Below are 17,247 nucleotides of genomic sequence, written 5' to 3' on the forward strand. Positions count from 1 at the left end.
TGGATATCTCAAGAACAACCAGATATAAAATCCTTGGCCCATAATGTCTATGCTTAAGTCTCTTAAAAATATTATTCCACTCTTGCCTTGATTTTGGTATGCTTCCCTTGAGAAGTCTAAGGCCAGGTTAATTTCTTCAACCATGAAGTAATTTGTGTTTTTTGCTGAAGGGCCTAAGGATTGTTCTTTACAATCTAAAAATAGTTTCTCTGCTTAAGGCAGAGAAAGGGAAAGCAAGGATAATGAGTCCCTTTAGCAAGAGGTAAGCCTAGGAGTTTTCAAAGTTTTACTGTGAGACACCTTGGAGCTGATTATTCTGAGTCAGTTTTCTCAGGAACACAGTAGGCCCTTTTGACATGTTGACTTAGGTTTTCTCTTATTTCCAAAAGTCTTCCTGGAAATATTTTCAAATGTTTCTCTTCATTAAACTTCATTAAATGTTTCTCTTCATAATTTTCAAATGTTTTCTCTTCATTAAGGATTCTAATCACATGCATGTTGGATCTTCTTTACCTATCTTCCATTTTTAACCACTTTGTCTCTGGCCCTTCTGATGTCTTTTTTAATGACATAATAAATTTTCATTTCATTGCATTCTCCCTTGGTCACCTCATAATTTATTTTGAGAACTTTTCCTGTTTCCAAGCACTTCGTGCACCAAAATCTTACTTTCTGGTCATATTGTGAAGTTCAGTTTCTTTCATACATGTGGTTGAATAAATTAGGATTGAAGAGGAGGAACTGACATGTCTTCCAGTTCTGTTTCATTTTTGCAGAATACCTAATTTTCCTCATTGCTTTCTTCTTCCCTCACTGCCAGGTGTCTGAGCAGAGTCTCCACCGCTGTTTATTTCCTTCCTGCAGAAACAAATGTTTTGCCAAGACTGCCCACTTCGGGACTGCTCACTTTCGCATTCCCTTTCCATCCTCAATGCTGTGAATTGCTTATTTTTAACTTTTTACATTTTTTTTACTTTACTTCTATGAAAGACCACTGTATTTCTTCCGAGTTTCCTGCTCCCCTTGTTCTCCAAAGACTCCCCTGCCCACTGTCTATGATTGCAGGAGCAACAGGAACTCTGGAAATTTGCTGATTCTTTCTCTTCCTACAAAAAATTTAAAAGTTGGGGTATCATTGGTCTACTAGCAATACTAAAAGAGTAATCTCATGAATGGTTTACTTGTGCTCCTTTTGTTAAGTCTACAGGTTTTGAGAAAGGGTGTATTGAGAGATTAGGGTTTAGACAGCCACTATTAGCCTAGTGACAACTGGAATTCAGCATGTCAGTTTTTAACACGTGATGCTTTCAGACAGTGGAAAATTCTTCAAAATAGTCTATTTTTAAATCATTTCTAATGTGACCAATGTAAAGAAAGTAAAATTCACTAAATTATCCAAAGTTACAAAATCTTGGTATCCAAATTAATAAGAGCTTTCTATAATTCAAACTCCCCAACTTTTGTCTTTGGGACAAAACTCTAATCTTCCAGATAGTCTCCATATATTATTTGGTAGAATTTTCTTGTTTCATGACCTCCAGTATCAAAGTTGGAATAGCATGTACCTGTACATAGTGAAAAATAAGTGTTTCCCACACAGTAGGAATACTGGACTACGTACTACCTTTTAGTTTTTGTAATGGTTTGGATCTGGAATGTTCCTGAAAGTTCAAGTATCGGAAGCATGATCCCCAATACATCAAGGCTCAGAGGTGGGGCTCAGAGGTGGGGCTTTTAGGCAGTGGTTAGGGCTCTATCCTCATCAGTGGATTAATCCACTGACAGCTGAATGGGCTACTGGGAGGTAGGTCATAGCTTGAGAATTGAAGTAAGTCACCAGGGACATTCCCTAGAAGGGTTTATCTAGTTCCCAGTCCCCTGGCCCCACTTCCTGGCTGCCATGAACTGAGCAGCTTCTTCTGTCTTGCCCTTCGCAATGATATTCTGCCTCACGTGGGTCCTAGAGCAATGAAGTCAGCTGATCACAGAATGTGACCTCTGAAACCATGACCCCAAAATACATTTTTCCTCTTCTAAGTTGTTCTTATCAGGTATTTTGGTCACAGTGGTGAAAAGCTAACACAGTTACTCTAGAAATATATTAATATAAATATATTATAAAATAAATCCTATATCCTTTTCTATTATTCATTATACAAAGTAAACTGATACTTTACCTTACAAAACCATCATATTAGTTTACTAGGACTGCCCAACAAAATGGGTGACTTAACAAAAGTTTATTGTCTCAAAGTTCTAGAGGTTTAAAGTCTGAAATGAAGGTATTAAGAAGGTTGGTTCCTCCTAAGTGGTGGGAGTAAGGCTCTGTTCCAGGCCTCTCTTTTTACCTTGTAGATGGCCATCTTCATGTTCTCATAATAGTCTGCCAATTCACCCTTTTGTAAGGGCACCAGTCATATTGAATTAGGGACCAAGCCTATCAGCATGGCCTCATATTCACAGATTACATCTTCTATAACCCTTTTTCCAAATAAGGTCACACCCTTAAGTTGTGGAGACAACACTTCAACATATGAGATCTGGAGGGAAACATTTAACCCATAATAACCATCCTCAGTTGCATTAGCTTCAGTTTCAAATAGAAATATATTACTATTTTCATTCCTAAATGTACTCCATTGCCCTTGCTGCCTCTTGAGCTTGTTTATTTTTATTAATTCAGCTTATCCAAACTGTCAATTATGTTAATTTTTTTTCTTCCCAGGGCCATAATGTACTATGTTCGGTATGTTCTGTGCTGTAATAAATTCTCTTTCTTTTGTCAATAAAGATAACTATCACTGCCAATATTTCAAAAACTGAATAATCTGTTATTGCAAGTACACTGCCCAAGAAATAATAGCAGCCATGGAAAGTCAGAAAGAAGCTAAGTTTTCTCATTACTTTTATTTATTTATTTATTTATTTATATTTGGTACCAGAGATTGCTTAACCATTGAGCAACATCCAAGGCCCTTTTTATTTTTTTTTTGGAGACAGAATCTCACTAAGTTGCTTAGGGCCTTTCTAAATTGCTGAGGCTGACCTCAAACTTGCAATTCTCCTGCCTTAGCTGCCCAATTCACTTATGTGTGCTACCATACCAGCTCTTCACATAATTTTTATATATATATATATATATATATATATATACACACACACACACACATTATATAATTGTATATATATACTAATACAATTATATATATACAATTCTAAATAATAAGTTTATTTTCAGTGTCATTATCAGAGAATATATTGGAATTTAACAATTATTGGAATTGTTAAATGATCTCTAAATTTTAGTTCTGTAATTCACAGAATCAACATTTTTTAAAATAGCAATACAATGTTCACTCAGATTCTCATGTACAACTTAATTGGTCTTTTAATCACTCTTAAACACACAGTGTTTATTTAACTTTGTTCAACAATATAATCCCCTAAGGTTATACTTTTTCCCAGTTCTTAAATTCATTTTTTTCTCAATACTATGTTATTTAGGAAACAATAAACATAAATTACTGTGAAAAAATAGCTGTTCATATATATATATATATATATATATATATATATATATATATATATAAAATTTATTTCTGTCCTTTAAATCCATTAGCTTCATCCCTTACATTTAAAAATCTTAATAAAATTTAATTATTCTAGGAGTTCTTTGTCACAGATAAAAAGAGGCAATTTTAAAAAGTTGAAACAATTTGAAAGAAAAATACTTAACAGTGTTAGAAATTCAAAAAGTACATATTCACATATTATTTTGATTCTCCCATTAAAGTTGAACTGTGCAATGTGACACATCATTAACTAATTTTTAGCCATGTGCTTATATTTTTTAAAAGCAGTAAAATAAAATCTCTAAGACTTTTTTCCCAGTTTTGGTCTACTTTATTGAAGTAACATGATATGCTAAGCAACACATACTATTAAACTAAATAAATTAAGAATAGTTGAAACGATCAGGTTTTATTAGCTTGAATGGTACAAAACCAATCTTAAATCTAAAGAATAAATTCAAAGGCATGTAATTACTAATATCTAAGAAATACTCACATACCCCAGAAGTTGTACCTTTAAATGGTATTAGTCCTTTTAAGCCTACATATCCAAGGAAGAGATCTATTGATAGAGTCAATTAGTATTTTATAACTTTTAGAAGCTACAGGTTATACTAAAAGTAAAATACTAAATTGTATTTTTTGTTCTGAATAGATTTATAGTATAAAAATGCAGTAATATTGTTTTCTTATATTTACTCTTTAATTTTTTAGCAGAGATATTACCATTGGCAATGGTCATGAGAGTAAGTGGGACATTTCAGGTTTGAATATGGTGCCAACTTTGGATTGATTTATGGCTACATATTGTTTGCATTTGGGCACTGTAAACACTGATCTCCCCCTTAAAAGGCAAGGTATTAGTAACCTGCAGGGACACTACAAGATTATAGGGTAGAAACCATAATACACCCGATCTGTACTGCAAGAGAGGAAGACACACAGACAACATGAAAAAACAAGGGAACAAATTAAAAAAAACTAGGGGGAAAGAAAAAAAATTTGACAAGAAACTAGAACTAATTTAATAATAATTAATTCTGAGAATTTCAGAGTTCCAAATTGTGCTCTAAGATTGAGTATGCAAACATGGACAAAATATATTATGCCAGCCAGAAGGAAATAAAAACTAGTGGAGGAGACAATACTTAGAGATTCAATATGGTAAAAGCTTTCACAGAATTAAGAACATATGAAATAAAATATGAACACTCTCCCCCAAGTAGTTAAAAATCACATGATCCAACTTACACTACATATAAAGTCTATTATTTGCCAATGTCCTACTGTAAGTTTTGGCCAACTACTAAATCAGGCAGCTCTGTAATTACTATAAATAAAAACTAATAATGCCTTATGAGATAAAATATTTTTATGAGATACAATAATGCCTTTATGAGATAAAATATTTTTAAGCAATATATATTAAACTACTTATATAAGTGGAGAATTTATAGATGAATAAGAAACACTAGCTTGATTCAATATTATGTCATATGTATATATTTACAGATTTTAAGTTAGGCAGTGTTTCTATACTCTCTTTTGTCACCCAGACAATTTTTTCAACCTCAATTTCTTAACCTAAAAATCAACATGAATTCTCAGTTACAGAAAGAATAAATAAATAACATATCAATTTAACAATATGTATTAAATCCTTAAAATATTAATTGCTTTTTCTGGTAACTACACTTCTGGCAAGCTAGTGATGAAGATAAGGATTTCTGTAAAAAAGATGTTAACTGAAATACTACAAATTTTGAAATTGAAAACAAACTAAATGTACAAAATCAGGAAATTGCTAAATCAAATAAAGCAATCCCCTTTGTAAAGTATCACACTGACATTAAATTATGGTTATGAAGTACATAACAAGAAAAAGTTTATCATATGCTGAGTGGGTAAAAAAATCCATGCATTCTCAGTGTGGCAGCAATATTTTTAAAAGTTAAATAGAAATGAAGGAAAGAAACTATACCCAAAGTGAATAAGTTAACAAGAATATAATGGACAATGGGATCATGAGTGTCCTTTTCTTTATCTGGAAAATATAAAAAATAAGAATGAAGTAATAAACTTGCATGATTTTTATTATAATAACAAAATAAAGAAAATCATATTTTGGCAATGGACAAATTTTTTAAAAGTACAAATAGTTTCTTTAAGTATAAAATAATATTGCCACCTGAACCTCTAACCTACAATGTAGATACAAAATGGGAAGAATAACTATTCATTTCTGAAGTAGAGAAAATACACACAACAAGAAACCTTTCAGAAGTCCTAAAGGCCTATGAAATAAAGTTCAGAGTTTAAGATTAAGGAAACTGTACCTAAACATTTCTACCAGTGCTTTGGATTTAGACAAAAAATTTTAAATTCCTTTTTTAAGGTAAATAATACTTATTCATTGTAGAAAATCATAAAACATGAAAATATTTTTTAAATTAAAAATTACTTCATCACCAAAAATTATTGTTAACATTTTGAAGTGTATGTGCACATGCAAGTGTGCATTCATACACATGTGCGCGTACCCACTCTCTCCCCCACAGATTCTCATTCAGTCCCTATGGCTTTAAGTACTACATATATGCTGATAACTTCCAAATTTCTACATCCAGAGCAGATCTCTCAGTAATTCTAGATATGACTATAATTGCCTACTCGATGTTTATATTTTGATGTCTAAACAGATACCTCAAACCTTTTATGCTCTAAACTAAACTCCTCATCCTCACCAAACTGCTCTTCCTGTGACTTTATCCACCAGTACTAGTTATTTATTGCTTTATAACAAATTTATGGCTGTTGCTTGGAGGCCTCACTTCCATGCAACATGGACCTTTCCCTTAGGACTGTTCTAGTGTCCTCACAACACAGAAGCTGGCTGCACCCAAGGAAGTGAGCCTTAAAGAAAAAAGCATACAGCCATAAAAATGGCCTAGGATTAAAGTGGTACATCATTTCTTCTACTTATTCCTTACAATGAATAAGTCCAGCTCACACTCACAGGAAAGGAAATTAAGTACCTCCTCTTTAAACAGAAACATCAAGGAATTTGGAAACATGTTATGAAGCCATTGTAACATCTCAGTTGGTGGGAATTTCATTCTTCTAGATACTCAGATTCCTGGAATTATCCTAGTCTTTCTGTTTTACTCTCAACCCTCATTTAACCTATTAGGAAACCATGCTGCTTCTACTTTCAAGCAACCAAAGTCTAACCCTTTCTCTCCACTGCAACTGCTGCTTTGAAGGACATGCATATATGGTTCCTGAATTACTGAAATAATCTCCTATTTTTACTTTCATCCCCTTATAGTCAATTCTTCACACAGCAACCAGCGCGATTCTTTTAAAATTGGAATCAGGTTGTGTCACTGTAAACTGCCCAGTCCTCACCCTCACTCCTGATATCCCTTACCCAGCTCGTTTTTCCCATAACACTTTTCACCTACAATCCTATGTAAGTAACTGATTATTGTCTTTGCCGCTTATTGCCTGCTTCTCCTTACTAAATACAAACTCCATGAGTGCAAGAATATTGATCTGTTTTATTCACAATGTATTCCAAGTGCCCAGAAGAAATTCAATGAGTATATTGAATCAATGAATACACATAACTTTGAAAATAACTGAAGTAATTTGAAATCTTTTTTCAATTAATAAACATGTATATGGTGAACATTTTTTTCCTCATCACTTTTGATGGCTAGGCAGTAGATGACCATATGGTTAAATCACAATTTACCCAACTAATTTCCTTTCACTGGATTTTAATTACCAGCTTTTCTCTATTTCAAATACTGTAATAAAGTCTCTTAATATATCATAAATATAAATGTGTGTATGTATACATACACTTTTTTTTTTTTTGGTACTGAGGATTGAAACGAGAGGTTCTTTACCACTGGGCTACATCCCTAATACTTTTTATTTTGGGAAAGGGTATTGTTAAGTTGCTGAGGTTAGCCTTGAACTTGCAATCCTTCTGCCTCAGCTGAAGCAATTTGTGTCACATGTGTCACAGTGCCCAGCCTTGATACAAGTAAAGTTGCTGGGAGAAAAGATATACAAAATTTTAAGGATAAATATACTATTCAGGGGGCTGAGGCTGTGGCTCAGTGGTAGAGCACTTGCCTAGCATGTGTGATGCACTGGGTTTGATTCATATATAAGTAAATGAATAAAATAAAGGTCTATACATCTAAAAAATATTTTTAAAAAATACTATTCGGCTCCTACCAACAATGCATAAGAATGCCCTTTTTTTTTTTTTACATCTTCACTGAAGTTATTAATGAAGTTAAACCTGGATTATATCTGGGTTCTGCCATTAATGAGCTTAAAATTACAATACTTACCAAAGGGGAATAATAATAAAGCTTGCTTCAGGAAATTATGAGGAGTAAAGAAGACAATAACATAAGTAAAGCATTTAGCACACTGCTTGTACACAGAAGACTGAATAAAATGTTAAGTTTATTGTTTCTGCCATTATTGTGACTTGAAAGAAATCAACCGCAAAGTGTTCTGCACATTACAGGAACATCAGCCTATTGGTTACTTAAAGTACTTTTAATTCAACATGTTCCTTGAAGATCACATTTAATAATTCAGCATGGAATTAGAAATATCCCAAAATAAATTAAATATAACCGGAAGGACAATCATTTTATCACCCCATCCCTACTTTTGTTTTCTTTTGCCAACAATCATTCCCAGCGCCCAAAAGAGAACAGGCCAGAGGAAAGCGGGTAAACAAACTTTGCCTGCTGACAGCCACAGGTCTCTTCAGTTCATTTTAGTCAGCAACTCCAGTTTGAACTCCTGGAGCAACACACGGTAAAATAAGAATCCACATGAAGACGCCATAAGGACTGCTGCTGCGTTTGAAAGGAAGAACAATGACCACTTCCTTAAAGCATCATTGGGAAAAACCATGGGAGTCACAGCGCAGGCTCCAGCCTGCCTTTGACGTGTACACACAGAGCACCTCCTCTGCCCTTCAAACACATACACACACACACACACACACACACACGCCCTTTGCAGACCAGCCTGCCTTTGACGTGTACACACAGAGCACCTCCTCTGCCCTTCAAACACATACATACCCACACACACACACACACACACACACACACACACGCCCTTTGCAGACTATGGCTATTCTCCTAACCAACCTTTCTGGTCGGACAACCGGTCCCTGGGAGAGTGTTGACCCTGGGGTCAGTCAGTAACCAGTCATCCCAAACGTGCTGGGGAGGTTTGCTTTGCTGGATTTTAAATTCAAACCCGTGTCAGGCCCGCAACTCAAGAGCGTTCACACACACACACACACACACACACACACACACACACACGACCGTCCCACGCTGGCCCACGAATGTCGCTGTCTGGTGAAAAACCACTCAAACCCGGATGCCCACGGCAGCAGGCGAGGAGCCGCGCACCGGCCTGGGAAGCGGAGTGGGAAGCCGAGCGCAACCAGCTGACGCGCGGCCCCGCGCCCACCTCCGCCAGCCTTCTGCCCACACGCAACACCCACCTAGCTCTTCGCGCCCAGCCGCTTCGGCCGCCGCCGGCGTCGCCGCTTCCATCTCTCCCGGGTCTCCAGGACGACGACGCCCGGGTGCCCGCTCTCCCGCCGGGGCGTGACCGGCGTCAGGCCCAGACGCCCAGCCCCGCGGGACCCGCGCCCGGCGCCTGCCTCCCGCCTCCTGTCCTGGAGCACCCCACCCGCGCGCGAGGAGCATGCGCAGTGGCGCGGCTGGGCCTTGCTGGGCGCAGAGTGCTGTGGCCCCCTGTACGCTGGGCGGGTGCTGCCAGGGAGGGGCGGGTGCTGCCAGGGACGGGCGGGAGGGGCAAAAATCGATGACTGGAGCCCAGTCGGGCTGGGGCTTCCGCTTGGAGAACAGCTGGACATCCTTCAAGGACACACATTTTGGATATAAAAAGGATGGGATTGGATTCTTAGAATTTGAAGAGACCCAGGCCTGTAGCTCCAGGGGATATATTGGCCACTTAAATATGGGGCACCAAGCCGTTTGCAAGTTCTTAACATTCTGTTAAAATCACCTAGAAGAATACAAAAATATTAGTCCTCAATCCATTTTGTACTACACTTTGACTCTCCGTTTTACAATGCTCCTATTTAGAGATATAGGATACACTCAAGTAGAATTTAATTTAGTCACTTTTTCACATTAAAGATGTCTCAATATCCTTCAATATATTTGAAGTTAACCATGGTGCTGAAAGAAAATTAAGGTTAATTATTCTAATACGGTGTCTAAAATTCTTAAACTTTATATATACATTCTTTATGTAAACACAAGCCAAATTTTAGCAAAACAAAATCTTAAGAATGAAAAGTAACTATTCAAAACTGGAAAATACCTTCTTTTTTATTTCTGGATTCATATACAATCCTGGAGAGGTTACTTTAACCAAAAGTAGACACTATGCTTTTTATTACACAAATATATTCAGTTTTTTTAATTTTTATGAATTAATTGTAGTTATACATAATAGTGGGGTTTGTTTGGACAGAATTACACACACGGAATTTAATTTGCTTCATTTCAGTCCCAAGTACTTCCTCTTTTCCTCCCACGCCTGGCCCTGTTCCTCTTCCTCTGTTCTACTGGTATTCCTTCTATTGAGGTTTTTTTAAATTGGTGCTTTGTAATATACATAAAGGTGAAATTCACTGTAGTATATTCATATAGGCACATAGCAAAATTAGGACAATTTTATTCTGCAGTTACTCCCTTTTTCCATTTCACCCTCCCACCCCTTCAATCCCTTTCTCCCACTCCACTTATCTTCCTTCTACTTTCACATATTCTTATTTAATTCTGTGACCACCCTTTGAGAAATCCTAATGTTTATATCCATTTTACAGATGAGGGAAACACGTAAGGCACACAGACATAAGTAATTCATCCAAAGACAATAATACATGGCAGAGATGGAATTCTGTCTGCCCCCAGATCTGGGACTCTCAACCAACATGCAAAACTGGCCTTTCAAGTGGGTACCAGTAAATATTTGGTGAATCAATAAATGAAGCATGCTTTTGATTTGAAAGGAAAATATTTAATTCTGTAATTGATTTTTTTTAAATCACACAGTTCTTTAAAGTCAGGAAACCAGAGAACACTTTTGTTTGTCTCTTTCATTCAGTAGAAGTTGTGTGTTTTAGAAGATGTGTGTGTGTGTGTGTGTGTGTGTTTTAGTGGGGCTGGGACAGGCATCTGATTTCTAGGACTACTGATAATAATTACGTGGTAAATGTGTTAAGTATTTAACATTCCAGATTTAAAAGTTACATAGTTACATCTACTTCTTTCCTCCTATTACATGCAGTGTAGGCTTTCACTAAATAATTGTTGATAATGCTGCTTTGCCAACCCCCCCCCCTTTTTTTTACCTGAAGTCAACATCAATCACTCACACACATGCACTGGCAAAGGGAGATGTTATTTGAAGCATTCCTAAACAATATCAAAGATACAGAGACAGAGAAAGAAGAAAACTATCCTGGAGCATAACTGAAGCAGGCCTTTTGGGTGGATCACTTGATTAGAAATCTGCAAGAAAGAAGGTGGGTATCAGAAGTGATTGTCTACAGGTAATTTTCCATTGACCATCCATTGTAATGAGAACACTTAAGACTCTCAAAGAGGGACATTATCATTTGCCTGTTAAAAGGGATCAAAATACATGTATGACTGCACATATGGACGGATGCTACATTGTGTACAACCTGAGAAATGAAAAGTTGTACTGCAATTGTGAACAATGGATCAAAATGTATTCTGCTGTCATATATACCTAATTAGAATAAATAAATAAATACATTTTCTAAAAAAGGGATCAAAAGCTATTGTTCCCTAATCTCAGCACTGGAGAAAGCAGATCTGGCCTGACTGTACCATAGCCTGGACTTCTTTAAAGAGGTCTGGATTGGGGCAGGCAGCCAGGCTCAGTGTTTTTTACAGTGATATGCATATAAACAAAGTAATAGGGATGATCAAAAGACTCAGGAGAACTATGTTTTTCAGGCATCATTATTTGAGAACATATTTACTATGACTTCTACACTAGGTCTTACAAATTAAAAAAGGGTGCAATAGTCCCCTTCATCTGAGGGGATTATGTTTAAGAACCTCAGTGGATGCCTGAAACTCAGATTATACTGAATCCTATGTATACTGTTCTTTTCTTACACATACATACCTAAGACAAAGTTTAATTTATAAATGAGATATATATAGTAAGAGATTACCAGCAGTAACTAATAATAAAATAGGACAATTATAACATACCATAATAAAAATTTTGTGAATATACTTTTTCCTCTCTCCCTACCCAATGCCTTCTTGTACTGTTTCACCTTTCTTCTTGTGATAATGTGAGATGATACAGTGCCAACAGGATGAGATGATGTGAGGTGAATGACCTAGGCATTGTGACAAAGCATTAGGCTACTACCTGAGGGCTGTTTAAAGTAAACACAAGTATTATGATACTACAATAGTAGATCTTATGACCAAGGTGGCTACTAAGTGAGTAATGTGCAGGTAGTGTATACAGTGTGCATACACTAGACAAGGGCCGATTCTTCTCCCAGACAGGAAGGAGTGGGACAGCACAGATTTCAACAAGATATTCAGAACATGGTATGTAATTTAAAACTTGTGAATCCCTCATTCTTTTGAATTTTCTTTTCAGACTACATTTGACCAGGACATAACTGAACCCTAGAAAGCAAAATCACAGGTAAGGGAGGACTACTGTATAATCATGTAACACACTGATTGGTTACACTTTATCAAGTACTATTACTGTTACAGTTAAAAATGTAAGATTGTTACTGCTTTAATCTATATGAAATCAAGACATACAATTTCAATAACCCAAGTAATTAAGGGTAACTTCCCTAAAACTGTTTTTTGTCCCTTAAGCCATTATGTAGTTAGTTGGTGGGGAGAAAGGAACCCTAGTGTTTCTGATAATTCTAGCCCATCATGGTTATAGTAGCTCCTCTCTGTTCTTACTCAGATACACTAAAAAAATTTCAGGTAGATTAGCATGTATATGGGCATGGAGAGTGGGGAAGAAATATTAGAGTAAAAGGTAAAGCTGTTTCAGAATAGAGACATTACAAAGAACCTGATTTTAACCCTGGCAGTTCCCTTCTTTATTTTCCTGACTTTAACTTCCTAGATCATCTTAATTAGTTCCTTCTTTGCAACCATGGCACCTTGTTCATATTTCTGTTATAACACTTCTTTGTGTTGTAATTATTTTCCTGTCTGGGCCTTATGTCATACTGTGAGTTGCTGCAGGCTAGAGGCTATATTGCATTTGTCTTTGTCTCAGTAAGACCTAGAACAGTTCCCTACACATATTAGTTACTCAAAATTGATGTTGAAATTATTGAGCATAGCCTCAGAGATACACAAAAGAAAGCATTGTAGGAGCATTTAATTATTCAATCAAATAATGGAGCATATTCTCTATTCCAGGCACTGTACTAGATTTAGGAGCTCTAATGAATAATAGTATTAGGTTCATCTGTCTTAGAACTCATAATGCAGTGCAGAAGTATGCAAAAGAAAATAAATAAACAAAATACTGAATTGAATTTTGTAATTATGTAATTGTTGATGAGGAAAATAACAGGGTGCTATGAGGGGAACATCATCTTGGGTAGCAAGACAGTCATCTCAGAGGACATTCATCTAAGTGACATCTCAAGATGAGAAGGAGTTGGCACAGCATGTGTAAGAAGAGTATTTCAGGCAGTGGGAATACCCTGTCCCATTTTACAGATGAAGAAATGGTTCTGTATGAATATATTGATTTAAGACATTTGTAGAACTTCTTGATAGAGTTGTCTATTATGCAGTAATTGGATCTCTACTATAAAGTTTTCTCATCCTTAATATTACTAACCTTGCACATTGTTGTGATAATGCGAAAAAGTATATAAAGAATTTGCATGATTCATAGAAAGTATCAAATAAATGGAACATATTAAGGATTTATTATTATTATTCCAATGGAGAGGTCAAACTAGCTTAAGTCAAGAAGGAAATTTAATGAGAATGCTGAGATTCCCCAAGGCAGAGATGAGTCTGGGCTTAGAAACAACTGATCCTGATACCTCTGAGACTATGTCTCATTCTCCAGTGATTGCTGTTCTCTGTGCATATGCTTATGCATCTGTGCAGGTTTTCACTGCAGATTCTCCTCTTCTCAGGCTCATCTGGTAAGAAATGTTTTCTAAAAGCTCTCAATGTCTGTATTTTATAGCTTAGATGTCCAGAAAGGTACTGATCTCTTTTTCTCAGTTAAATTTTTTAAATTTCCCAAGGAAGAACTGTGATAGAGTCATGTTGGATCATATTCCCATTCCTGGTCTAACTGAGGGGTGGACAAAGTCATATGTTATGATATGTCCTGATGGAACCACCTAGATGACAGTATGGAGAAGAGAGGCTGAGCAGACCAAATGCTAGGCATCTACTTTATTTTGATTCTCCTTTGTATAAAATATTACTCATTTTCTTTTTTTAAATAGAGGGTTTTTCAAATGCCAAATGTCTTCTTTGATATAAGGAGAGTAACTAAGATCAGAGTAGGGACGAAGAGCAGGAGAAGAAGATTAACATTTAACAGGGATGAGAGGTGGGAGGGAAAGGGATAGAGAAGGGAAATTGCATGGTAATGGAAGGAGACCCTCAGGGTTATACAGTGGAGGGGGTAGAGAGAGAGGAGGGGAGGGGAGGGGAGAGGTGGGGAGGGGGGAGGGGGGAGGGTGGAGGATGGGAAAGGCAGCGGAGCACAACAGACACTAGTATGGCAATATGTAAATCAATGGATGTGTAACTGATGTGATTCTGCAATCTGTGTATGGGGTGAAGGTGGGAGTTCATAACCCACTTGAATCAAAGTGTGGAATATGATATGTCAAGAAATTTGTAATGTTTTGAACAACTCACAATAAAAAATTAAAAATTAAAAAATAAATAAATAAAATAAACAAATAAATAAAAAAAAGAAAAGAAAAAAGGAAAAAAAATTAAAAAAATAGAGGGTTTTTTAATATCTTGACTTTATTTATTTATTTATTTTTATGTGGTACTGAGGATGGAACCCAGGGCCTCACACATACGAGGTAAGCACTCTACCACTGAGCCACAACCCCAGCCCCTAAAATATTACTCATTTTCTATCTCAAGGCTCTTTAACTCTCTTATATTTTCAATGGAAATAGAGACTCACCATCTTCTAATTAACATCTGCTTCAGTAACTTTGCTGTTCTGTTAATGTGCCCAGGAAACATGCTGACCAAAACTGCTCTCTTGGAATGTCTTTTGTTGGGATGATTGTTACTTATAACCTTTCTTTTATTACCAATAGCTTTGTTTTATTTAACTAATTGTGACTAATTTATCAGATGGAAAAAAACTGAAAACTAAAGAAAAAGAGAAAAAGAGAAATGATGCAGACAGAATTTACACTGAGCCAAGCCCTCTCCAATAGATTTTTTAAAAAATATGTTGCAGTGCTCGCTTCGGCAGCACATATACTAAAATTGGAACGATACAGAGAAGATTAGCATGGCCCCTGCACAAGGATGACACGCAAATTCATGAAGCGTTCCATATTTTTACACAATGGAGTATTACTCTGCATTAAAAAATGACAAAATCATAGAATTTGCAGGGAAATGGATGGCATTAGAGCAGATTATGCTAAGTGAAGCTAGCCAATCCCTAAAAAACAAATGCCAAATGTCTTCTTTGATATAAGGAGAGTAACTAAGAACAGAGTAGGGACGAAGAACATGAGAAGAAGATTAACATTAAACAGAGATGAGAGGTGGGAGGGAAAGGGAGAGAAAAGGGAAATTGCATGGAAATGGAAGGAGACCCTCAGGGTTATACAAAAGAACATACAAGAGGAAATGAGGGGAAAGGAAAAAATAATACAAGGGGTAGAAATGAAGGACAGTAGAGGGGGTAGAGAGAGAAGAGGGGAGGGGAGGGGAGGGGGGATAGTAGAGGATAGGAAAGGTAGCAGAACACAACAGACACTAGTATGGCAATATGTAAATCAATGGATGTGTAATTGATGTGATTATGCAATCTGTATATGGGCTAAAAATGGGAGTTCATAACCCACTTGAAGCAAAGTGTGAAATATGATATATCAAGAACTATGTAATGTTTTGAACAACCAACAATAAAAAAAAATATGTTGCATCTACAAAATGCCTGGCTGCCATACTCTTTGAGAAAGAGTAAATGTGTCTCTGTAATAAATTCAGATTTATCTCTATATTCAGTTTATATAATTATATAATTTTGAATATAAGCCACAGGACTTATCATTTTCACAATATAAAAAAATTATTAGGATAGTTGAAAAAATGTTGCAGCTATAAATCAAGAATAGAATGCTATAGAAAAGGGGATACTTAGGGACTCTAAAGTGAACAAAAACACAAGAAAAGAAAAAAAATTAAATTAGTCACCCAGCAGATCCAGTGTCTTAATTAAAAAATATAAGAGAAGAAAAAAATGAAAGTGATGATACAACAGAATTTCTCAAAATTGAAAGGCATGGGTTTCCAGATTTGAAGAATCCATTGAATACCCAATACAACAAGTGAAAACAGACCTGAGCCATGATGTACTAGCACAAAACTTTTGAAGTTCTGAGAATAATAGGAAAGTCCTAAAAATTTCCCCAGTTGAAAAAAAATAAATAAATAAAAGATGATGTGGAGGGGAGTCACATTCAGCTGGAATCACATCTGACTATTCAGCAGCAGCATCAAAAGCTGGAGTATAATTGAGCATTGCATTTCAGCTTCTGAAGGAAAACACATCCAACTTAGCATTCTGCACTTAACCAAACTATCAAGTGTAAGAGTAAAATAAACACATCTTAAAACATATAAAAACTTGATATATACATTTCATGTACTCTTCTTAGAATGCACTGGAGGAATGCTCTGCTCCACCAAAATTAAGAAATAAACCTAGAAAAGAGAAGACATGAGACCCAGAAAACCAGGAATTCAACACAGCAGAGAGAAAATCCTAAGTATATGCCAAAAGGAAGTGGCATTTGTGCAGCAGATGTAGAGAGCCCCCACTAGTCCAAATCAGGGCAGGAAGACAGAAGGCACAAGGAAGGGATACCTACAGGGACAAAAGAAACTGATTCATAATCTTAAGAGTGTATAAAATTGAAAAGACCTTTATTTTTCTGAGTTTTTGAAGAGTGTGAGAAGACTTTGCCACAAATATGAAGAAAGCCAAGTAGATGGGGGGGGGGGGAGGCAACTCCAGTTCACAAAATACTTGTCAAACAAACAAAAATACAGTACATTATTTGCTCTCATAGAGTATAATACATACAAATCATAATCAAACAAGATATGAATTTAATGGAGAATGTATTACAACTCTCTTTGAAAATATAGGTGAGGTGGAAAGAAATATTCTTCATGAAGGCTGATATAAAAAAGCTAAATTTTCACTTTTCAAAATTGTAAAAAAATGGTGGTAAATAAACATGAAAGTTAATAATGACTATTATTTAAAAGTATGGAGGTAAATACAAAATAAATCTACTGAA

At 36.0% G+C, this 17,247-nt stretch overlaps 1 protein-coding gene and 1 non-coding gene across 15 annotated transcripts in view; one reads left to right on the plus strand and one right to left on the minus strand.

Annotated features, from left to right (window-relative positions):
- The window catches only part of Slc36a4 (solute carrier family 36 member 4), a 391,588-nt gene that overhangs the window by 40,163 nt on the left and 334,178 nt on the right, over nucleotides 1-17,247 (minus strand). For 2 of the 14 annotated variants that reach the window (XM_046462336.1, XM_046462343.2), the window contains exon 1: nucleotides 9,130-9,310. The exons of 11 other annotated variants lie outside the window; for them this stretch is intronic. In XM_046462336.1, the coding sequence (XP_046318292.1) occupies nucleotides 9,130-9,181 (52 nt within the window). In that variant the 5' untranslated portion in view covers nucleotides 9,182-9,310. Of the gene's footprint in view, nucleotides 1-9,129; nucleotides 9,311-17,247 lie in introns of those variants that run through there. One more of the 14 variants, XM_058584999.1, reaches the window with a different exon arrangement.
- On the plus strand, nucleotides 15,164-15,270 carry LOC124105270 (U6 spliceosomal RNA). Its single transcript, XR_006855679.1, has one exon. It is a non-coding gene; the product is annotated as a U6 spliceosomal RNA (small nuclear RNA).

This window comes from Marmota monax, unplaced genomic scaffold (genome assembly GCF_021218885.2).
Source record: "Marmota monax isolate L192 unplaced genomic scaffold, Marmota_monax_Labrador192_F-V1.1 WCK01_AAM20220418_F8-fsc00104, whole genome shotgun sequence".
In the NCBI taxonomy this organism is placed as follows: Eukaryota; Metazoa; Chordata; class Mammalia; order Rodentia; family Sciuridae; genus Marmota; species Marmota monax.